General features: G+C 45.6%; 1 protein-coding gene across 2 annotated transcripts in view; it reads left to right on the forward strand.

Moving 5' to 3' along the window:
- The first annotated feature begins 469 nt into the window (after positions 1–469).
- Positions 470–24220, forward strand: part of PKD2L1 (polycystin 2 like 1, transient receptor potential cation channel) — a 54687-nt gene continuing 30936 nt past the window's right edge. Inside the window, exons 1-6 of one of the 2 annotated variants that reach the window (XM_043475801.1) lie at positions 470–545; positions 3060–3154; positions 10185–10316; positions 10671–10899; positions 15565–15844; positions 16238–16351. In XM_043475801.1, the coding sequence (XP_043331736.1) occupies positions 15610–15844; positions 16238–16351 (349 nt within the window). In that variant the 5' untranslated portion in view covers positions 470–545; positions 3060–3154; positions 10185–10316; positions 10671–10899; positions 15565–15609. Of the gene's footprint in view, positions 546–3059; positions 3155–3428; positions 3458–10184; positions 10317–10670; positions 10900–15564; positions 15845–16237; positions 16352–24220 lie in introns of those variants that run through there. The other variant, XM_043475802.1, reaches the window with a different exon arrangement.

Genomic DNA, 24220 nt, shown 5'->3' on the forward strand with positions numbered 1-24220 from the left:
AAGGCTTCTCTTCAGCCCCTCAGATCCTGAGATTAAAGTGTCTGCTTACTCAAACAAGCACATTGAGACAAGGTGTGATCCAGCCAGCCCCACGTCACTGTCCTTCCATACTGCCCATGGCCTTGTGACATCAGGGCAAGAGACCAGAGCTGTCCAGACTGTCATCACCTCCCTGACCTCAAGGTTTCCCGCGAGACCTGGCAATGTGGAGAACGGAGGGAAGTCAGCACCCACATCTGGCCTGGGCTTGTCCGCAGCCTATTCTCTGTGCAGAGACAAGGGGCAGGACCCTCCTGGGCTTTGGGCTCCTTCCTGTCTCGTGGTCCAAGCTGAGTCACAGACAGCAGACAGCCAGAAGAGCTAGCATCGGTGGACTCCCTTCCTCCTGCCCAGAGGAGTGGGGACCAGGCTAGTCTGCCTTCTGGGCTCCCACTGGCTTCTGTGGGAGATTGAGTAAAACAAGGGGTGGAGACCCTGCACTTCCAGAAATATATCAGCTCTCTCATGCAGTGAATATGGAGTGCCACATGGTCCCAGGCATAGTGGTAAGTGCTTAAGTCATAAGGAGGTCCTGACCTTGGGCAACTCACCATAGTAGTGGAGATCCTTATAACCCTGGATAATGGTGTTTAGCTCAGGGTGCTATGGACTCCAGGGAGAGGCACATACCAGACCAGCTTGGGAGAATCAGGGGAGACTTCCTGGAGGAGGTGGCAGTGGTGAGTCTCAAGGTACCATTGGGATGGATGTGGAGAAGGGCAGTTGACAAGTTTAGAGGCTCAGAAGAGGAAGAGAGACTCAAAACTGACACTGCAATAGGACCTGAAACACGCTCCTCCAAGGACCCAGGCCAGAGAGATGGTGCGAGGTCTTGTGCTGTGTGACCCTGGTTGAGGAGAGGTTGGGGCACTTTTCCAGCCAGCTCCCTGTTTGACTGCATGTCTGTGTATCTACACCATCCCCCTCACCACAGCCCTCCTGTCAGGCCTAGAACAGCAGTGTGTGTGTGTGTGTGCATGCCTGTGTGTACACACATACAGCCATGTGCCACTGTGTCCCCAGTGCGGGGGGGTGGGGAGCAGGTTTGGTGCCTCTACCAAGTAATTACTGCCTGTCTCTGGGAACTGGGCCTATGTCTGCAGATCAGAGTGAGTGCTACTGGGGGCAGTAAATGGGCAGAATGTGGGACCAGGGGCTAAGAGTTTGGGCATGCGAGACTTGGAGACAAAGGTCTTATTAGAACCTTTGTTCAAAGGTCCAGGCTGGCGATCTCACTGACGCCCTGGGGTGGGGGCGGTGACACCCAGGGACAGATCTTGGGACCGGGGCCAGGCTGGCAGTTTCTGTGGTGGCCTGACTTTTCCCCAGGGCTCTTACCCCAGCCAGGGAAGATGTCCCATACCTGAGCATTTCATCTGTGGTGGGCAGCAAGAAGGACTGACCCAGGGCCTCCAATAACAAATACATGAGCTGGAAGGAAAGCCTTTCTTGCCCTGACTCTGTTCTGAGCTGAATGGAGAAGAGAGGGCCTGCCCCATCCTTGCTTTTGTGGTCAGAGAGAGGTGTACCCCGCTTGCTTCGTATAGTGGCTAAGGGGAGTCTCACTGTCTTCCAGAATTCCAAACCAAGGTTCCCTCTATCCTACAGGTGGAAGGCTAGAGGCCTTAACCATCCATGCCCTCAGCCCCTCTCTTCCGCATCTCTGCCTCCCTGCTTGTTGCTCCCTGCAGGCCCCTACCTGAACCCAGCCCTCACGAGGCACCCTCTCCCCAGCTGATCCAGCCTCTAGCCTCCACAGGCGGTTGGCCTGCTCTCCCTGCCCTTCCCTTTGCCTGATAGTAACCTCTTCCACAGCTGATGTCACGCTGCTTTCCATTGACACAGCAGCTGAGCCGGGTACAGCAGGGGTGCCCGGACCAGAGGGCAGCTGTCTGTGTCCTGAGTCAGGCTTCCCTCGGCGCCTTCTCTGCGCAGCCTCTCCCAGCCAAGAGCCTGCTGCTCTCCCTCTGAGCCAGTGAATCCACCTGAGGATTGAGTGTTGACTGAGCCTTCACAGTGCCCAGTGGAGTGTTAGTTCTCTGCTCTGCCGGGGTGGTAGTGGTGGGTGGGGAGGTGGTGGAGAATGCAGCCAAGGCTCTGAAGCTGTCCCCGGGGAGCTCACAGCTTTCCAAAGGAAACAGGACAAAGTACAATAGCCAACTGGGCAGGATAGCATCTGATGACCGCAGGGTACAAACAGACCCTATTAAATGGGGAGTGGGTTCAGGAGAGGTTCCTAACCGAAGTGCCCCTAGAATTGGTTATAGGAGAGAATGGGCTTGAGACAGACTCATTTAGCAATTTTTTGAGCGTCTATTCCTATGCAGTGGCCTGGGTGTTCTGACAAGCTACTAATATTTATTGATATATTTAGCCTATTTTACAAGGCTCAGAAGGCTGTACCAGTCTGGGGCTATTAGGGTGGGGGTGATGTTGGGGGGTACATATCAGCTCCCTTTGCTAGGGGTGGATATATACTTCATAGGTTTGTCTAGCAAGGAGTTCATTCCAAGCATGGAACAAATGTGCTGAGTGGGGAGTGGAAAGGAGTCTTGCTAGTCCCATTGCCCCCATCCTGGTTCCATCAACCCTGGTCCGGGTCCCTGGGCAGGTTACAGTCTGGAAACCCACCCCACCACCACCACCTTCCGTATCACCTGAGGTGTCTTCCTTTTATTCCACTCCCCAACTCCACCTTTCTTTTCCACCTCTCTCTGCTCAAGAGGGAAAAGGGGAAACCCCACACTTGCCCTCAGCTTCCTCTGTCATCTAAGTGTAAATAATGCAATTGGGGTAGATTGCCAGGCCATTCTCTGCTGCTCCCATGCCAGGGATTGCCTGGTTTCCCTTTGAAACTCCCAAGTTATTTCCTCCTATTTCCCTAAGGGACTCTGTGTTTGCAATGTCACCTGGCCCAGACATGCTCTTGCAGAATCCTTGCTTTCCCCATGTGCTTCTTTCAAGCAGCAGCCTGGAGAGCCAGCTGTAATCAGCCCATCTCTGCCAACCCTGTCTTTCAGCTGAGGACCAGCCAGGGGAGAGAGGGGCAAAACCTAGAGGTCCAAGCACAATGAGCCCTCAGCACTCAGGGCAGCCCTCGGAGGCGACTGACGTGGTAAGTTCCTGTCATGTCGGGTACCCACAAGTCTTCTTCCCTAACACCCTTCTCCCCAAACTTCTGCTTTCCGTGGGCAAATGCCAACTTCTTCCTGGCCCCCAAGAGCTCCCTGGCCCTCTGGACCACTTGGCAAAGCTATGTTATGGGCCCTGGTGCTGGTCAACCCATCTCTTGCCAGGGCAGACTGGTGCCTGGGCCTGTGGGTCAGGGCTGAAGCCAATACCCAGTTAATCCCATCACCTCATTCAGTTTTCGAGAGCTTATAAGAAGGAAGGTGCCAAAGACAGGGGCCTCGAAAAGGTAGGGCTTTCTTGGGAGGGTATACGGCTTGGATTCATCCAGGAAGGTGGAGAGTTGGATGCAGCATGAAGCAGATGGGAGAGGGGTTGGAGAGTGGGGCATGAAGTCAGCACAAGAGGTGTGAAGTGGGGATTGAACTGCCCCCCTCAGAGATGGGGAACACAGATGGCCCTTGGTGGAGACTACTGGGGGCTGTTGTTCAGTCTCTAAGTTGCAACGATTTGTGACCCCATGGACTGCAGCACACCAGGTTTCTCTGTCTTTCACTATCTCCTGGAGTTTGCTTAAACTCATGTCCATTGAGTTGGTGATGCCATCCAACCAGCTCATCCTCTGTCACTGCCTTCTCCTCCTGCCTTTAATCTTTCCCAGCATCAGGGTCTTTTCCAATAAGTCAGCTCTTTGCAGCAGGTGGCCAAAATATTGGAGCTTCACCTTCAACATCAGTCTTTCCAATGAATATTCAGGGTTGATTTCCTTTAGGATTGACTGGTATGATCTCCTAGCTGTCCAAGAGACTCTCGAGAGTCTTCTCCAGCACCACAATTGGGAAGCATCAGTTCTTCGGTGCTCAACCTTCTTTATGGTTCAACTCTCATATCCATACATGACTAATGGAAGAACCATAGCTTTGACTAGATTGACTTTGGTGGCAAAGTGATGTCTCCACTTTTTAATATGCTGTCTAGGTTGGTTAGAGTTTCTCTTCCAAGGAGCAAGCGTCTTTTAATTTTGTGACTGCAGTCACCATCTGCAGTGATTTTGGAGCCCAAGAAAATAAAATCTGCCACCGTTTCCACTTTTTCCCCTTCTATTTGCCACGAAGTGATGGGACTGGATGCCATGATCTTAGTTTTTTTAATGTTGAGTTTTAAGTCAGTTTTTTTCACTCAGTTCTTCTACCTTCATCAAGAGGCTCTTTAATTCCTCTTGGCTTTCTGCCATTAGAGTAGTATCATCTGCATATCTGAGATTGTTAATATTTCTTCTGGAAATTTTAATTCCCGTTTGGGATTCATCCAGCCCAGAATTTTGCATGTTAAACTCTGCATAAAATTTAAATAAGCAGGGTGACAATATACAGCCTTGGTGTTCTCCTTTGCCCATGTGGAACCAGTCTGTTGTTTGATGTCAGGTTCTAATTGTTGCTTCTTGACCTTAGGAGGTTTCTTAGGAGACAAGTAAGGTGGTCTGGTATTCCCATTTCTTTAAGAATTTTCTACAGTTTGTTGTGATCCACAGTCAAAGATTTTCACATAGTCAATGAAGAAGATGTTTTTCTGGAATTCTCTTGCTTTTTTTATGATCCAGTGGATGTTGGCAATTTGATCTCTTGTTCCTCTGCCTTTTATAAATCCAGCTTGTACATCTGGAAGTTCTCCGTTCACATACTGTTGAAACCTCGTTTGAAGGATTTTGAACATTACCTTGGTAGCATGTGAAAAGAGCGCAAGTGTCCTGTAGTTTGAACATTGTTTGGCATTGCCTTTCTTTGGAATTGGAATGAAAACTGACCTTTTCCAGTTCTATGGCCACTGCTGAGTTTTCCAAGTTTGCTGGCATCTTGAGTGCAGCACTTTCATAGCATCATATTTTAGGATTTGACATAGCTCAGCTGGAATTGCATCACCTCCACTAGCTTTGTTTGTAGTAATGCTTCCTAAAGCCCACTTGACTTCACATTCCAGGATGTCTGGCTCTAGGTGAATGACGACACCATCATGGTTATCTGGGTCATTAAGATCTTTTTTGCATAGTTCTTCTGTGTATTCTTGCCACCTCTTCTTAATATCTTCCGCTTCTGTTAAGTCCATACCATTTCTGTCCTTTATTGTGCCCATCTTTGCATGAAATGTTCCCTTGGTATCTCTAATTTTCTTGAAGAGATCTCCAGTCTTCCCCATTCTATTGTTTTACTATATTTCTTTGCATCGTTCACTTAAGAAGGCTTTCTTATTTCTCCCTGGTATTCTCTGGAACTCTGCATTCAGTTGGGTATATCCCTTTCTCCTTTGCCTTTTGCTTCTCTTCTTTTCTCAGCTATTTGTAAGGGCTCCTCAAACAACCATTTTTCCTTCTTGCGTTTTTTTCCCCTTGGGGGTGGTTTTGGTCACCCACTCCTGTATAATGTTATGAACCTCAGCCCATAGTTCTTCAGGCACTCTGTCTACCAGATCTAATCTCCTTGAATCTATTCATCACCTCCACTGTATAATCATAAAGGACTTGATTTAGGTCATACCTGAATGATCTAGTGTTTTCCTCTACTTTCTTCAATTTAAGCCTGAATTTTGCAAAAGGAGCTCATTATCTGAGCCACAGTCAGCTCCAGGTCTTGTTTTTGCTGATTAAGTATAGAGTTTCTTCATCTTTGGCTGCAAAGAATATATTCAGTCAGATTTCATTATTGACCATCTGACAATATCCATGTGTAAAGTCATCTCTTGTGTTGTTGGAAGAGTGTTTGCTATAACCGGTGTGTTCTCTTGGTAGAACTCTGTTAGCCTTTGCCCTGTGTCATTTTGTACCTGAGGGCTGAGGCTGTTCCTTTTCTGAAGGAAGATGTGGAGGCCATGAGAACAGGCCTTACACATTACCAACTGCTGGTGGGATAATTGACCAAGAGCCTCCACCTGGGCCACTTACAGGTGCGCAGCCCAGCCAATAATTGAGCTTAGCAGGGATACTAAGGCAGGCTCCTTCCTGGGAGACAGAATTCTGGTCATTTGTTTGGGCTTCCTGAAGGTCTTGGCCAACATTTCTGAGACTAACTATACTGCAGGAGGCTCCACACCAACTTTCCTACTGTCTCTTCTTCATTTGGGGTCAGATTCACATTCTAGTCTGACAACTCTCCTAGCCTTCCTAGGCTCAGTCCCTATTTTCACTTACAAGTGTTTCCCACACTAAATACCCTCACAAGCTTTATTCTTGGCCTCTGCTTCTCAGAGGACACAGGTTCACACAAAAAGTTACCATGCCTCCAGAATGATAAATCCCTGTTGGTTAGGACCTGTTAGTAGAGTTACCAAGAAGAGAAGAGTAAGTAACAGGAAGGAGCAGAGGAGAGACCAGTCCCTAGGTGGGAGACCCTGAGGACACAGCCTTTCAAACTGGGCAAGGGTAGTGCTACCACCTGGTGGGTGTTTTAGGCAAAGCACCGTTGTGCCTTCCTACTGTTCTGTGATCCTGCTCAAGAAGGTGGGAGTGAAGAATCTATTCTGGGCCTCGGGATCCCCTCTCCCTCGTTTCGGAGAAGGCAATGGCACCCCACTCCAGTACTCTTGCCTGGAAAATCCTATGGATGGAGGAGCCTGGTAGGCTGCAGTCCATGGGGTCGTTAAGAGTGAGACACGACTGAATGACTTCACTTTCACTTTTCACTTTCATGCATTGGAGAAGGAAATGGCAACCCACTCCAGTGTTCTTGCCTGGAGAATTCCAGGGACAGGGGAGTCTGGTGGACTGCCGTCTATGGGGTCGCACAGAGTCAGAAACGACTGAAGCGGCTTAGCGGCAGCAGCAGCTCCCTCATTTACAGCATAAATTATAAGAATTGAATTCCAGATTCAAATGTTTATCCTTTAAAGTCAACACCATGGTTGGACATCTGTGTAGATACTAAAAATCACTAGCTTGTATACTTAAATGGGTAAACTGTATGATCTGTGAATTATATCTCAATAAATCTGTTTTTAAAATTCAGCACCAGAAGAGGAGTTGGAATGAACGGAAACTTCTATTTTACTTAAAATAATTTTTATTTTTAAAAGGAAAAAAAAATAGAAGAATTTTAATTTTAATTGGGAGGATAGTTGATTTACAATGTTGGGTTAGTTTCAGATATTATGAACTGAAGCTTTTAGAACATGAAGATGAGGATGGTTGGTTTCGGTTTCTTGGGACATCCCCAAGCAGATGTGCAAGAAGCTTGCCCAGCAGGTACTCAAATACTTAGTAAATTTACATGTGCAGTTAAATGGAGCCACTTCTTTCATTGCCTTGTGACCCACCCTTTAACCTCTACACCCCTGCTCCTCCACATCAGGCATCTCTAGCCTCCTCACTTTTCACGGTCTCCTGAGAGATTCTAGTCTAAACATCCAGAAACTTTTATTGGAATTCTTGACTTTTTAGCACCATTTGATACCGTCCATCAGCGCCTACTTCTTCAAACACTCCTCCTCTGACTTTCATGTCTTGAAAATCTCTGGTCCTCCTCCTGTCTCTCATGACTCTTTCTCCCTTTTGGCTCCTCTTCTGTCCTCCAACTCAAGTTCTTTTCTTTCTTTATTCAATCTAATCCTTTGGCAATCTTAACTGTTCCTGTGGCTCCAATAAACTTCTAGCCACACAATCCCCATATTACTGTCCATAGTCTTTATTGCCCACTTAAACTTTAGCCCAAATTGTTCAACAGACTGTCAGATTTCATCATCTTAACACTTTAGACTCAAATATGCTTAAAGCCAAATTCATCACCTTCCTACTGAAACCCACTCCTCTTTCACTCCATCTCCCCACCCACCTTGTAATAGCATCACCACTCTTCCAATTGTCCAGGTTTGAGACCTTAGATCTGCCTCTGATTTCTCTCCCTTGTACCCCACATCCTTCAGGTACATCATAATCCCAGCAGATGCCACCTAAGAGATTTCTCATATATCTTTCCTTTCCTTTCTAGTCTTATTTCACCGAATGAAATTCGTACTTTCATTATCTGTCCCTGAACTAACACAGCAATTTTCCAACTGATTTGCTTGCTTCCAGTTTCTCCCAAACCAACCTATCCTGTTGTCAGACTGTTTTCCATAAAATATAGCTTTAATATAGTTACTCTGTTCAGATGCTTTGTCTGTCTTTCTGTTGCCTAATAAATAAAATGGCTGGTATATGAGGCCTTCCATATTTTCTCCCAACCCTCTTTCCTGGCTCCCTTTCTATACTCCAGCCAAAGTGGGATTGTTCTTCCAAAAGAGACTTACTTTCAGCTTCCCACCTGCCTGGCTTCATACACGCTGCTGCCCCTGCAGGCTGATATGCGGGAAGTCATTACCACTGTCGTCAGACCCCATTTGGAAGCCTGACACCACCATAAGTTCTCTCTCTGATCCTCAGTTTCTTCCACCTGTAAAATAGAGATAATGAAAAGCTAATTGTATGAGAGATAACTGAGGTCATATTAATACACAGTAAAGAATCTGGCATTTTGGTTAAGTGGTAACTAGCTGGGAGGGATTGGGGGCAGGAGGAGAAGGGGACGACAGAGGATGAGATGGCTGAATGGCATCACCGACTCGATGGACATGAGTTTGAGTAAACTCCAGGAGTTGGTGATGGACAGGGAGGCCTGGCGTACTGCAATTTGTGGGGTCGCAAAGAGTCGGACACGACTGAATGGCTGAACTGAACTGATACCTTATTGTGCTGTGCTCAGTCCGATTCTTTGCGACCCTGTGGGCTGTAGCCTGCCAGGCTTCTCTGTCCATGAGATTTTCCTGGCAAGAATACTAGAGTGGGTTGCCATTTCCTTCTCCAGGGCATCTTCCAGACCCAGAGATGGAACCCATGTCTCCTGCATTGCAGGCAGATTCTTTATTGCTGAGCTACCAGGGAAGCCCCAACTATACCTTATTTCTGCCTCTTAAAATATTATCCATCCTTCAAAATCCATTTTGGTGCCATTCCCATTCAAAATTCCCTTCTTGACCTTCCCAATTCCAAACTCAATCACCTTCCTTCCTCTGTGAGATACTGTACTTCCCATTATATTACTTATCATTGTAGCTATTTTCATACCTGCCATACATTTCACCCATATTCTTCCCCAGCTGTAATCTCCAAGGAAGTAGCAATTAGGCTTAGAGCAGGCAGGCGGTAAGCAAGTCTACTACATGGTGACTCCCATGTCAAGAAATGAACACACTGATGTCTCACTGGTATGGAGAGCTAGTGCTGTGAAGGCAACCAGCCAAGAGGTTCTCTGAGTCTGAAATAAAAATGAACCTCAGATTTTTATGTACATAACTACTGACAACTGGCTTTTTAAAAATAATTATTTTTTCCAAATATGAAAGTACTCATAATCATTGTAGAAAAAATTAGCAAAACAATAAGCATCTATAATCACACCATCCAGAGCTACCATTACTAAATATTTTTATTCTTCAATATAGTCCTTTTTTGATGCATCTATCTAAGTATATACAGAGAAAATTTGAGTTCTGTACATGTATATGCCAGAAGTTTTAACATAACATACACTGAGCTTTTTCTTATGACATTAAATGTTACTCAAAAATGTTGCTTTTTTCTGCACAACAATCCATTATGTGAATGTGTCTTAATTTATTTGATCTTTTTTTCTATTGCTGGATATTTGGGCTTCCTCTTTTCCAGCGTTTTAAAAAATTAATAACTTATCAATCATACTGATAGAGATACCAAGGTAGATTTCTTGATTTGAGATAACAGGGCCAGTGGAACAAAAGAAAAGAAAGTCTTGGTTCTGAATTCCTGTTCAGGAAGTTTTTTAAAAAAATTTGAAAAATGATTGACCTTTATTGAGGTGTGATTGCCATACAAAAATCTGTATTTATTTAATGTGTACCACTTAGTGAGTTTGGCAATAAGTGTACAGCTTTAAAACCATCACCTCAGGAAATTTTAATCAATTTGTAGTTTCACCAGCTACTCTAGCTCTTTTATTCATTTGTCTCCTTTTCAGCTTTTGAAGAGATAACCAATTTCAGGAGTGAAAAAGTTGTTGGATTCCCTGTTTTTGGAAAGAAGCTAAGGCATGAGTAATTCAAGCTTAGCTCAGCTCCCATTCCAGTGACCATGAGGAATAAAGATCACTGTAAGTTTTAATATTTCTTGCAGTGTTGTAACTTTCTTTTCATTTGCTCTTTTAACTTGATCTGTTTCCTTGTGCGTGCTATCTGTAAAACATGTCTGCCTCTCAGAAAATGTGGTGTGCTGCAGGGACAAGAAGCGGGAAGAGAGATAGAAATCATCATTCCATTCCTCACTGACCTCAGAAAGTTGGATCTCCTGCCGCAGAGCACCTGTTGCACCTGTTGCTTCTCCCTTACAGTACTTTTTATGATGATAAACCATCAATTATTTGTATATTTGTTTAATGTTTATCTTCCTCACCAGAATGTAAATTTCATGAGGCAGGGGGCCCTAATGATCTCCTTTGCTATTTCAGTAAACATCTGTGGAGTGAATTATGATTGGAATGAGGACTCAGGATGGAAGAAGATGTGGCTTCTCTAATGGGGCTCTCAGAGGGAGGTACAAGGAGGTATGATGGATGTTTGCCCTGAGAGCCTGAGGTGATGCTGGAAGAGTGAACCCCGAGGGACCTGCCCTGGGGCTCCAGTCTCCCCTCTACACAGGCTTGGGACAGTCAGTCAAAGTGCCTCATGTGAAATGTGGTGAGTGGCTCTGAGGAGAACCGCATTCTCTCACGTCCTCTTCCCCGAGCCTCTCTATCCTCCATCTCCTTTCCCTCTCATGCCTTTCTTTCTCCTCTCCTCCTCTTTCTTTCTAGCCTGATGTCTCCTACTCACATGGAGTTCTTTCCTTCCCCAATCCACCCCCTCCAGCAGGTGGCCTGATTAACACTCCACTAACACACCAGCTTGGAGGAGGCAATGGCATCCCACTCCAGTACTCTTGCCTGGAAAATCCCATGGATGGAGGAGCCTGGTAGGCTGCAGTCCATTGGGTCACTACAAGTCAGACACGACTGAGCGACTTCACTTTCACTTTTCACTTTCACACATTGGATAAGGAAATGGCAACCCACTCCAGTGTTCTTGCCTTGAGAATCCCAGGGATGGGGGAGCCTGGTGGGCTGCCGTCTATGGGGTCACACAGGGTCGGGCATGACTGAAGTGATTTAGCAGCAGCAGCAGCAACACACCAGCTAAAGAACCCCGCCTGCCACAGCAGGAGCTCTGCCTAGAAAGGAAACTGCTGATGGATTATGTCAGGACACGTGAGCTCAGATCCATTTTCTAGGGCTTAGTCAAGTGACAACCTCTTTATTTTTGGTTTGTTTATTTTTTGGCCGAACTGCGTGGCATGCAGGGTCTTAACCACTGGTCCACCAAGGAAGTCCTAACTTTGTTTTTGTAAATAGTGTCATCTGTATCTTACCACCTAGGTTTGATTGCTTTCCTCCATCTGTCTAAATCTCTGTAGACAGTATGGACAGATGGACATCAATGTCCATGCGGATCCTCTAGAAATGGGAGGAAAGCTGAGGGTCTCATTCACAAGGATTCCTTTTAGAGAGATGGAAGATGCAAAATGTATTCCAGAAGGACTTTGAAATCAGGGAGGTAAAAGCAAAGGATGAAAAGGCTAACGTGGGTCCTTATAATGAAGAGGTGGGTCACATCCAGCCTCTCTGTGAGGTGTCTGGTGAAACAAGACAGAGGCTATTTTCTTGCTGTCTGGGCTGGGACAGCTGCTACAGGACTTCATTTACCTGGACTTTCCAACAGAACTGACTTGTTCACTTTAATATATTATGGAGAAGCTGGGGCTTGTGCAGGCCCCCTGGTGTAGTGCTGTGGTGTTTGTTACATGGAAAAAGGCAGGGGAGGAGTCCCTTTGGCTTAGCTTACTCAGGTTGGTTTGCTTGATCCACCATGTTTGTTGTTGAAAACTTGGGCTACTCAAATTTCAGTATTTTTACCAGGCAGATGACTGTGATGGTGTATCAGTGAAGGTTAAGCTCTTATACCAGGCTTCTTTCTTATAGATAAGTGATTTCCAGTGTCTTCCATTGAGAATCATTGCCATAGCCACTGTTACTTATAAAGTGTTTCTTACTGTTTATGTCTATTGGGGTGAAAAAGGTTGAGTCACTATGTAGAGTACAGAAGGTGGTTTGCAGCTTGCTTCTCCCTGTAGAACCTGGACTGTGAATCACCCTAGAATTCCTTTCTCTAAAGTATGGAAAGTGTCCTATCTCAGAGGAACTTCCAAGGAAAGCTTATAAGGAGATGGAGCACAAGATTCCATCTTGTAGACTTCGATGTCGCTGAACCCTTTGTCAAGGCCTATTGGATCCCAGAAACCCTGGAGAAGCTGGCTGGGATGGGGAGGCTGTGAAAAGGAGTGTACCAGTGGCAGGCATGGGGTAACCCTCTTCCTGGTGACTGCACGAGGAGAACATGTGACCAAAAAATTTGTCTTACTGAAGCAACGGGACCAAGTCACCAAGTGGCTAAGAGGCTTCATGACGAAGAGGTACTTTTGATTTGAATGAGTCACAAGGCTGGTCCTGTGGTTGTAAAACTCTTCTAAGAGGTGCTTTCATTTAAAGACTACTTGTATAATACTTTCCAGGTGAAATGCTATCATTCCCTTCTGTTGGTGTCAGCTGAAGTGGAATGGGTGTGGACACAGAGAGTTCTTGGACCCCACTTGTCCTTCAGGGGCGATGACAACAGAGTCCAGGCTGAAGGTGTCTCTTTTAACCATGAACTGCTGTGTCTGAGTGGAATGCACTAGGGTGCCTGTCATGCTAGGATTATTATTATTATTTTTTTTTTTAGGATTATTAAATTTGTTGTGTGCTTTATAGTGCACAGATTATAAAGACTTCCATTTCAGTTCTAAAATAATCCTTAAATTTAGCAGGACAGGCCTTATTATCAACACTTTGCAGATAGGTAAACAGAGCCTCAAAGGGACTCTTATTGTTGCCCAGAACCATCTGATTAATGTGTTTTTCAGCCAAGAGTTAAACCCGGGAGTTTTGGTTTCAAGTTCAAGCCTCTTGGGTTTTGCTGAGCCGATAAGAGGCAGTCTGAGCCACAGGACTCCTCTGAAATCAGTTGCCTTTTTTTTAACAGAGTAGAGTCTAGTGCCAGTAGGAGCTGGAGGGCCTGGAGAACTGCTGGTCATTAAATCATCAGGAGATCCCACTTTATTACCACATTTGCAACTTCTTGAGTAAGATTTAACATCCTAAGAATGCACAATGCCTTTTGAGAGAATTTCTCAAGCTGTTACATGACCTGTGCCCACAGTGGGCCTTATAGATCATACTCCATGGGGAGTGCTCAGGACTGAGCAGGGAAGAACAATGTTGGCCAGGTAGGTGACCGAGACAGGTCCCATATCCCTGGCCTTAAGCTCCCTGGGGCCTAGGACCTGTCACGTGATGGGCCTCCTTGAGTCCATCCAAACCCCTGCTGATCATAAGCCCCCCTTAGGATATAAAATCATCCCAAAGGAATCAGAAACCATCTCCATTTCCTCTTCCCACTTCTTTGGACTCTAGCTTCCTGTTCATCGCCTCTGTCCCAGAGCTCAGTTTTGCAGGCCAACGGTCCTTTTGCAATTGTTTGAAAAGCCTGTGGGTGAGAGGTAGAAACTCCTGTTCCTTCCCTGTCAGATGGTTTCAGATCAGATGGGCAGTACAGGCCCAGTCTTGATCTTTTGTCTTCCCAAAGAAAACTATCACCTTGAAATGTGTCTCATTAACCAGTAAAATGCAAAGAGGGGAACTCTTCCATCTGGGAGGGCTCACAGAGTTGGGTGAGCTACAGCCCAGATGGAGAGTTCATTCCCTTCATAGTGGCCCCGGGCTGGGGTGGGAGAGCCATGCAGCAGGCCCGGGGCTAGGACAGATGCTGTCTCAGATGCTAAAATACATTCATGAGGAGCTGAGCCCAGCCCTGAGTTGTCTGGGATCAGGATCTCTTTATGGGGACACCTAAGACTGCTGACTTCCACCAGGCTGATGTTTCACTGAGCACAAAGGTGGGTGGGCTTCAGGCCAGAGCAGCAATAGAGGAGCCCAGAGAGGGAGTCAAGAGGAGGAGAGAGGGCAGCCCCCACTCCAGCCATCAAGGAGGAGGTAAGCATCTGCATCCCTGGGGCCAGCTCTGTTCTGAGCCACAGCTCATGCCTGTAGGCAAGCCAGGGCACTTGCTCAGGGCCTGGAGCTAGGCACAGGCAAAGATTGCTGAGGGTCCTTGCCAGGGATTTGATTCAGAAACCTAAGATTAGGGGGGGAAAGCCAATCAGCCTTGCTATTTCTCCTGCTGCATTTTGTGCTCCTGCTCACTGTTCTAGGTCCAGCATTAAGCAGAGGCTAAGATAAGCTTGTCAGCTGAGCTGGGTCCACATGTACACTCCCCTTAAGGAGTCCCAGGTCACACAGCCCTTGCCCTTTGCTCTCTGGTCAGCCTTCCCAATCAGTGCTTAGCCTCTTCCCTAAACAGCTCTGCACCCTGCAGGAAGACCTTTCTGGCAGTATAGCTCAGCTGTAAGCTAGAGTGTGGACCCTCTAAGAGGACAGACCTCAGAAAAAAGAATACAGGTGATCTGGACCTCTGCAGGCGTTCCCCCTCTTCATCTGCGGTCAGAGACCCTGTCACATAAGTGTCTGAAAGAGGGGGACTTCCTGTCTTGATCCTTCCCCCCAGCTGTGAGGGTGGAATGAGGGAGAAGAGCCCCCCTTCTTCACCCCACCAGGGGTCAGCTCAAGGTGAGACCATAACAGAGCCTCAGACACCATTGACTGAGCCTGGAGGGAGGCAGCACTTTTCAGTCCCTGTGCCTGGCCTGGGTCCCCACCCCGATCCATGGCGGCCCTTTCTGGAGCTTTTAGTGACAATGAGTTCAGACCTGCAGTGAAGTTCCAAGGCCTCCCTTTCCTCCCAGCCCCACCCATTGCTCTTTCATCACCTCTCCTATCTGGTGGGGGTGCATTCCTCCCAGGCCCCATCTGCAAGCAGCCCTGCTCTCCCCACAGTGTTCGCCTCTCTTGCCCCACCTTCCTTCCAAACCCAGTCTCCACACCTTCCTATTCCCCCATCAACCCCCTGCCTCCCTCTTCCCTCCCACCCTCTTTCTTCTTGTCCCCTGCACTTGCTGAGGGGAGAGAAAGCCCCTGGCAGCACTGACGGTCACTCCCCACCCTCCGTCTCCTCTGCTCCCTCCCCGCAGCGGGCACAGACTCCCCGTACAAAAGGCTGGAGGCAGAGGCTGCAGGAGACCAGCTGCTCTCACATTCCCTTCCCTTTGCCCTCTGCTGGCTAGGCTAACCTGTGTCTTTGTTCTCTGTTTTCCAGGTGACAGTGGGTACCTGAGGTGCCAGGTCCCCTGCCTCATTCCCCATGAATGCTGTGGGAAGCCCCGAGGAGCAGGAGCTACAAACGCTGGGGAGTGGAGCCTGGGACAACCCCACCTACAGCGGCACCCCCTCCCCTCAAGGGACCCTCAGGATCTGCACCATCTCCAGTGCAGTGCCGCCTCAATCCCAACCGAAGCAGCCTGAAGATGGACCCCAGGAGAAAGCACACAGGACCCTGGTGTCCAGCTGCTGCCTTCGCATCTGTCGTGGCATCAGAGGTGCCTGGTGGGGGGAGGCACCTCCTGAGATACTGGGGTCGGGAGAAGGGGCCAGTTGAGGCTTTGGGAAGGGGATACAGTATGAAGATGTATCTTTGGGGTTTGTGAACTGTCTGTGTCAGATCTGAATGCCCCAGGGTACAGAGGCTAGTGTGGTAGTCAGAGGGAAAGCCTGGCACAGTCATCTCTTGGGGACCCAGAAGCATATATGGGAGCTAGTTTGAGGGAAGACATGGATATGATGATACCCTAGCCTGCCCCATCTGGGATAAGGTGATGGGAAAAGGGGCTGGGGTGGAAATGAGCATAAATTCCAGGGACTGGTTGGTGGGGTAACTGGAAGGAACCCTGCTGTGGGAATTCTGGACATCTTTCCAATGTCCCCCCCTTTAGGACTTTGGGGAACGACCTTGACTGAAAACACAGCTGAGAACCGGGAGCTGTATGTCAAGACCACCCTGCGGGAACTTTTGGTATACATCGTGTTCCTGGTGGACATCTGTCTCTGTGAGTAACGTTTGTCTCTGTGTACATCTGTGTGTGATCAGCATCTGTGTGTACAGCAACTGTGTACACACCTCTGTGGGCAGCGTCTGTGGGGATGGCCTCCTCCACCTGTGTGATCAGACCGTGTCCTAGGATCTTTATATCAATAATAACATTCTATTTTATACCTTTCCAGCTTCAGGCCTTTTAATTAAAAAGTACATGTCACTGAGTTCAGGAGAAAAAGGCAGACTGGGAAAACTTCATACAGGTTGCTTTGTCAAGAGTTACAAGGGGGAATCCACTTTTTTTTGTTTGTTTCGTTTTTAGGGGAATCCACATTTTAAGTTCAAGTTCTTGATACTGACTTAGCAACCACTGTTCTCTGTTAGCAGGTGGAAGTTTTTAACCTTCTGTAAAGAGTGGATGACACTCTTTTCTGTTCAGAAAAAAATAGTTTGGTGGGTTTCACATAGTTAACATAGACTATGTTTGATCCACTTTTCTTTGGAGGCAGAAAGAAAAAGATTCAAGCAGGCCTTAGAACTCATATCCCTAATAAAAGGTTAAAGATGCAAATGGTGTGGTAATCAGTGTAGCTAAGATTCTCCCATGCCAAGGGTATGGAGGGAAGCTTATCTGAAGCTCTATCTATAGATATAAGCTGGGAAGGTTTGGTTTGTCCCTTGAGAGAAGCAAGTGAAAAGCTTCTCTGATAACTGTAATATTTATCATATTTACATATTTAACATAAATATTTTGCAAGTAGATCAGTGAGTCATAGAAGAACAAATAACTGGAGGTAGTGATAAAGATGGATCGAGCAGATGCTATAAGACCTATAGGTAAGTGTGCTTTGTATTTAGTTAACTGCTGCTTTAAGTTCTTGCACAAGTGAATTTTGGTTAGTTTGATGGAGTTGTGTGGGTACGTGTGTTGACTGAAGCTGCAGCTTAGATCATACAGCTAAGGTGCCTCCATTACTAGGTGATATTATACCTCACAGAGGCCTTCCCTGGTAGCTCAGCTTAAAGAATCAGCCTGCAATGCAGGAGACCCCAGTTCGACTCCTGAGGGTCGGGAAGATCCCCTGGAGAAGGGTTAGGTTACCCACTTCGGTATTCTTGGGCTTCCCTGGTGGCTCAGACGGTAAAAAAAATCTCCCTGCAATGCAGGAGACCTGGATTTGATGCCTGGGTTGGGAAGATCCCCTGGAGGAGGGTATGGCAACTCAGTCTAGTATTCTTGCCTGGAGAATCCCCATGGGCAGAGAAGCCTGGCAGGCTACAGTCCACAGGGTGGCAAAGAGTCGGACATGACTGAGCGACTAAGCACAGCACAGCACATACCTCACAGAAGTCTCTGTTCTTTCTAGGTTGCACAAATATTCTGCAAGTAGAATCTGAAGTTCTGATAATATAATTTAGGTTAAAAATTTCATCATGTTTGTGAGCCATCCACATTTATATGAGCCCTCTAGGAACGCTGAGCACTTGTTTTGGCTGTACTTGGTTGGAACTCATTCTGTGGGGAGAGGGGGGCAGTTCTATGTTTACCATAGGCCATCAGCATGGAGTGAAAGGAGACAGAGCATGTGGGGAACAACAGTCAACCCAGGGTATGTTTTGTGAGACCCATTTTATTCCTCTCAGCAAATGACTGTCAGAAATTCATTTGTTGACATACTGTCTTTTGTCTCAACCATCTGCCAGGAAGGAGTGTTTCTCTCCATTTTCAGATCCTATGACAGCAGCTGTAACAGGTAGGCAGAGCCTTTCTTTATAAATGACAGGAATGTCTCTATTTCCAGAGCAAGATCAGGAGGTTTCTGGATCCCCAGAGTCAGAGTGAACCATTCTGGCTTCAGGGTGGGAAGCTGCAGTTCTCAGAGCCCACTAGTCCATCTGCTCACATTCTCCACTTTTTGAGATCCCAATGCACTGCCGAATATTAGGTGGTCTGTAACTTGCCAAAGTCTGAGTCATAGACTCAATCCAATAATCACAGAATCTTTGAGTGTCCAGGAGCTTTACAGGTCATCTAGTTCAAAGAGATAGAAATCCTTTCTCCTTGATCCTCCCTGTGGTGCCTTGTCAGGTGACTACAACCTGTGGAGCATCCATGAGAGTTTCACTGTTTCATGGGGTAGCACTATTTCCTTCCATTCACAGAGCTCCCCCTTCTGTACCAGACCTTGGACTGAGATACGCAGAGATGACTGATCCTTGGGCCTTTCAGGGGCTCAACCTTCTCCTTTTAAGAACTTCCTTCTATTGAGCCATCTACTTCCCTGTTACTCTCCAAAGTGACAATTCTTCAGCTGTGTGAATGGATGTGGTGATCTGTTCTCTGGATTAGATACCTGCTAATTTCCCACTAATCCAGTCATTATAAAATGGTTTCCAGAAGTGGTATTATGCAGAGATTGAAGGCATGGGCTCTGAATTTACACAGATTTGGGTTCAAACACCATGTTCTACCATTTACCAGGTGAGGGACCTTGAGTAAGTAGCTTAACTTTGAGTTTTAGTTTTCTCTTCTATACCTACCCAATCCAATGGGATTATTACGTGAGAAACATAAAGTAAGATCCATGGAGTCATTACCTCCATGCCTATCATATATATTCCATAATGCTCACCATCCTGATTGCCTGTCTCCAGGTCTGATCTATATGATACCCCTAATGGACAAAATACTCCATAGTCAATCCAGCCAGTTCAGAGTTCTGTGATGCTGTTACTCCAGATCTGAGGGATGTATGAGGACAGGTAGAGGAAGTAATGTCTGAACTAAAACCTGAATGAGGAGGAGAATTCCGCTTCCTGAAAGGTGAAGATGAGGACGTTTCTGGGAAAAGGGAATAATATGTGTCAAGCCCTAGAAATGAAAGAGGGCACAGTTTAGTGAGAGTGCATCAGTGTGGCTGGAGCAGGGAATTTGAAGAACAAAGTGGTAAAGGAAGACAAGGCCAGCCATTTAAGCAGAGGGTGTTGTGAAGGGCTTTATAAGGTATAATATGTAATTGGGATGTTATCCTGAGGACCCTGTGAAGAGTTATAAGTACAGACTGCCAGCCCCTTCAAGAGCTTTCTTTTGAGAGAGAATTTGGAGGCCTTCATATTCTGATGATTCCTACAACATGCAATAAAATACCACTAAGACTAGTTTCCTAGGCCCCCTCCTCTCATAGCCCCTTCCTTGCTTCAGGTTAATCTTCAGGTAACACTGAGTCTTGGACAAGGTCTCAGTAGGGCTTCTTTGGTGCTCTCCAGGGTCCTGACCTTACCTTTCTAGCATCTTCGCTTCTTCACACAGTCTCCCTGAGCGCTGGCCATCTGCAACTAAACTAAATATTCTCAGTGGGGATGATGTAGCCCTCAAAGGGGTGAAAATAGTTGCCTTCAGGACAAAACAACCCTGCTTAGCTATTTCTATAGCTTTTGGATCTCCAAAGGACCCTGGTACTTGAGCTAATGTAGAAAGTGTATGTGATACTAAAATTTAATTAGGGTGTAGGGTGATTAGGAAAAAAATGTCTAAAGAGGCTCCTGGGTTAGGGTACAATGCAAAAAATGTTAAGAAACACTAGACTAGAACAAAGATAATAATACTTATGGAGATAATGTATAAAGAAGCTCACACAATCATTGATAGTATTTATCTTTGTGTTAAGGGGATTTCCAAATACTTGAACTAGTAAGGAGAAGAGCTGGCATCTGAATCTGGAAAAGGCAAAACTATGGAGATAGTGGAAGGGCCCCTCACCTCCACACACACAGATCCAGGGTGGTACCTGTTATGATTGATGAAGTTATGTTGCCACGTCGTCATCATCCAAAGTCCATACTTCACATTATGGTCCACTCTTGGTGCTGTATATTCTATGGGTTTAGAATGGAATTCTCCAGACTAGAATACTGGAATGGGTAGCCTTTCCCTTCTCCAGGGGATCTTCCCAACCCAGGGATCAAACCAAGGTCAATCTACCTGCATTGCAGACAGATTCTTTACCAGCTGAGTCACCAGGGAAGCCGTAGACCATAGCATATGATTGATGAAGTTATGTTGCCTCATCATCATATTGTGTACTTTCACTTGGAATTATATCATAGTTCCTCATGTTTCTAAGTGTTTTTTATATTTTCATTTTAATGACTACAGTCACACCACAGTTAACTAAAACATTTCTCTTGTTATTTCAGTATTTGCCTAGAACAGGTAAATATATCTATACTTGCTGCTTTTTTTCACCACTTTTGTTGAATGACCTCCTTGGAATTTCCAGGGAGAGAGGTTACTATGCCAAAGGCAGGAATGTCTTCTTAGTACTTGCTATGTGTTGTTATTTTCCCTCTGTAAGCAACCATATAAATTTATTATATTGCTAGCATTGTAAGATCACACCAATTTTGTCACAAGTTTGTTAACATTGGATATTCTTATTTATAATTTTTATTATTAAATAGGCATAACATAGTACAGTTTGCCTTAATTTATTTGTCTTTGGTCACTAGTGAGGATAGACAGTTTTCTCATGTTTTAATATATTATGTGTGTTTATTTTTGTATAATTGCATAAGAAATACATTTTAAGAAGAGCAAGGAAGAAGATTGGGGGTGACATTTGGCACATTAGACCCTAGGTAGGGACCAACCTCCAAGGGGCTCACTTCCAGGATGTGGGTTCCTGGGGCTGGATAGAATAGTCAGCTAGGTCAGGCATCACCTGCACAGCAATTTGAGCTGAAATGGGCACTAGTAAACCATGGTGCTTAGCCATACTAACTACATTTCTTCTCTGTTATGCTTTGGTTCAGGAACTGGGTGGATCTAGACACCAGGGTATTTGGAGTCTCATCTGGTTAAAATAAATCTGTCTTTTTGATAGAGGCATTATGGGTGAACTATCAATCTTTTCATAATAACAATATCAGTTGTGCAGTCCTTTAAATCTCACAAAGAGCTTTCACACCTGTTATCTCATTTGATCCTGACAGCAATCCTGTAAGGAGTAGATACTATTATTTCCGTTCCACAGCTTAGAAAGCTGTTACGATTGTCATTATGAATAGTCCAGGAATGATCAGTAATTCAGTCTGGTTCCTGATGAGTAGAGTCACTCCTATTCCTGGGCGGGGAAAGTGCTTAAGAATGATCTTCCTGCCCCCACCCCTTCCCTCCCACCATCATGCTATTTCTGAAAGGGCTTCCAGCCTTTTGTCTTCTTGGTAGGATGGCTGTAGCCTTTTGTTGATGGAGGAAACATTGAAGGTCTTTGTGTAGAAACAATGGCTGTTTGTTTTAGGAGACAGTATTGTTATCTCAAAGGTGCACCTGGGACTGTCCCTCACTCCCCTGGAATAGAAGCAGCTCTGAGCCAAGACAAGGCTGAGTCTGGTCACCATGGAGCTGTGGAGGAGGGCAAAGACCCTTGGCCTTTGGCGACTTATATCTACACTCCAATTAATGTCAATTGGATGTTCTTTATCCACTACTGGTTGTCAGGAAATGCCTGCCTCTGTTCACTCGGCTTCTTTTAGTGGGTTTTAAGGTTCTGTCTGTAGACTGATGGAATCTTACGCTAACAGGAGAGGCTGGAATAAGCTTGGAGATTAGGAAGAATATGTCTTTTTTTAGACTGAGATACAATTGATAATGTACCATTGTATTAGTTTTAGATGTACAACATGATGTTCTGATATATTTATATATTGTTAAAGGATTACCGCAGTAAGTTTAGTTAAGTTTAGTTTATCAGCACACATAATTACAGGTTTTTTTCTTGTAATGAGAACTTTTAAGATCTACTTTCTTAGCAGCTTTTCAAATATAGTCACCAGCCCTGTAGCCCAAGACTTATTTCTTATCACTGGAAATTTTTTCATTTTGACCACTTTCACCCATTTTGCCCACCTCCTGCATCTGGTACCCACCAATCTGTTCTCTGTATCTATGAGTTCAGGAGGTTGAGATGGTTTTCTTTTTGGGGGTTTTGTTTTGTTTGGTTTGGTTTCTTTGTTTGTTTTTTAAGATTCTACCAGTAAGTAAAGTCACACAGTATTTCTCTCTTTACATACACACATACACACATCACCTTCTCTTTATCCATTCATCCATCAGTGTTTCCATGTCTTGGTTATTGCAAATATATTGCGGTAAACATAGGGGTGTACAGATTTCATTTCCTTTGAATAAATACCTGGAAATAAAATTACTGGATCATATGGTAATTTTATTTTTAATTTTTTGAGAAACCTTCATAGAAGATGGCTTTCTTGACTGAGCATCCCTAGAGTTAACAAAGAAAGGAACAGAAAGATATTAGAGGTTAAGGAAATATCTTTCGGTGAGCCCCATGCCCCATGTGGCTGTCATGATGGCAGAAGATAATTGGTCATATAGAATCATAACATTAGTGAAGGCACAGTGGTGATGGAGATAGTATGGGACCTAGAATAAGATGACTTCCTTCAAATGATGGTGCAACCAGTTATTAGACATGTGCCTTTGATAAGATGTAGGTCAAGATATTTAAATCCCTGGAGGTTTTGATTTCCTTGTATTTCAAATGAGGATAATGTCTGCTTTGTGAGACTAGTGGAAAACAAAAAAGGTACTTAATATGGTGTTTGGCGTATAGTGGACTTTCAATAAATATCAGTTGTCATTCCACATCATTTCCATAAATTTGGAAAATACGTAAATGAAAAGTTTAACCCACCAGAACCTGAGATCTGTTTGAAAGTACCAATATAATGTTTAGCAAGGATCAGCAAGACTAACTCTCCAGATGAGGTTGCCAAAGACTAAGAATGGCCATGAGGGGGCTTCCCTAGTGATCCAGTGGCTAAGACTCCATGCTCCCAATGAAGGGGCCTGGGATTTGATCTCTGTCTAGGGAACTAGATCTCACATGCCACAACTAAGAGTTTGCAGGTCACAACTAAGACTTGACACAGTCAAAAAAAAAAAAAGAAAGGATGACCATGGGATAATAATTTCATGCCTCTCCTAGCATACTTAGTTAACCATGGCCCATCCAGACCCAGAGAATTAAGATGTCCTTCCAGTACTAGGGTGAGATGATCTGAGTCAATTAAACCTAAATGATAGAGATTTAGGCCCTATCAGCAGGCTTTGGGGCTTCCCTAGTGGCCCAGGGAGTAAAGAATCCACCTACAATGCCGGAGACCTGGGTTCAATCCCTGGATTAGAAAAATCCCCTGGAGGAGGGCATGGCAACCCACTCCAGTATTCTTGCCTGGAGAGCCCCCATGGACCGAGGAGCCTGGCGGGCTGCAGTCCATGGGGTCACAAAGAATCAGACACGACTGAGTGACTAAGCACAGCACAGCATAGCAGGCTTTGATCCGTATTTGCGGAATTCCCTGGTGCCCCGGAATTTTCAGGGCCTGGATCACTATTATAAGACCAGTGGGTTTGGACATATCCTACTGTCCAATGCTGAATGATAACTTGTCATTTAGTTTTCTCCCATTTGGGGCTGTCACTGGTCTCTAGAAACACACTAGTACATTTAAGTGCTAGATCTTAGGATCAGGGAAAGGGTTTTTCAGAACTATGACTATGCTTCAGGCTTCCCAGGTGGGTCAGTGGTAAAGAATCCACCTGCCAGTGCAGGAGACACGGGTTCGATCCTTGGATCAGGAAGATCCCCTGGAGAAGAAAATGGCAACCTATTCTAATATTCGTGCTTGGAAAATCCCATGGACAGAGGATCCTGGCAGGCTATAGTCCATGGGGTCACAAAAGAGTCATACATGACTTAACAAGTAAACAACAACAGCAACGTGACCATGCTTCAGTCAAGCACAGAGTGCAGGCACCACTAGCTGATGAAATCTGGGGCTCTGCCAGTGTAAGTGG

This window comes from Cervus canadensis, chromosome 8 (assembly GCF_019320065.1).
Source record: "Cervus canadensis isolate Bull #8, Minnesota chromosome 8, ASM1932006v1, whole genome shotgun sequence".
Classification (NCBI taxonomy): Eukaryota; Metazoa; Chordata; class Mammalia; order Artiodactyla; family Cervidae; genus Cervus; species Cervus canadensis.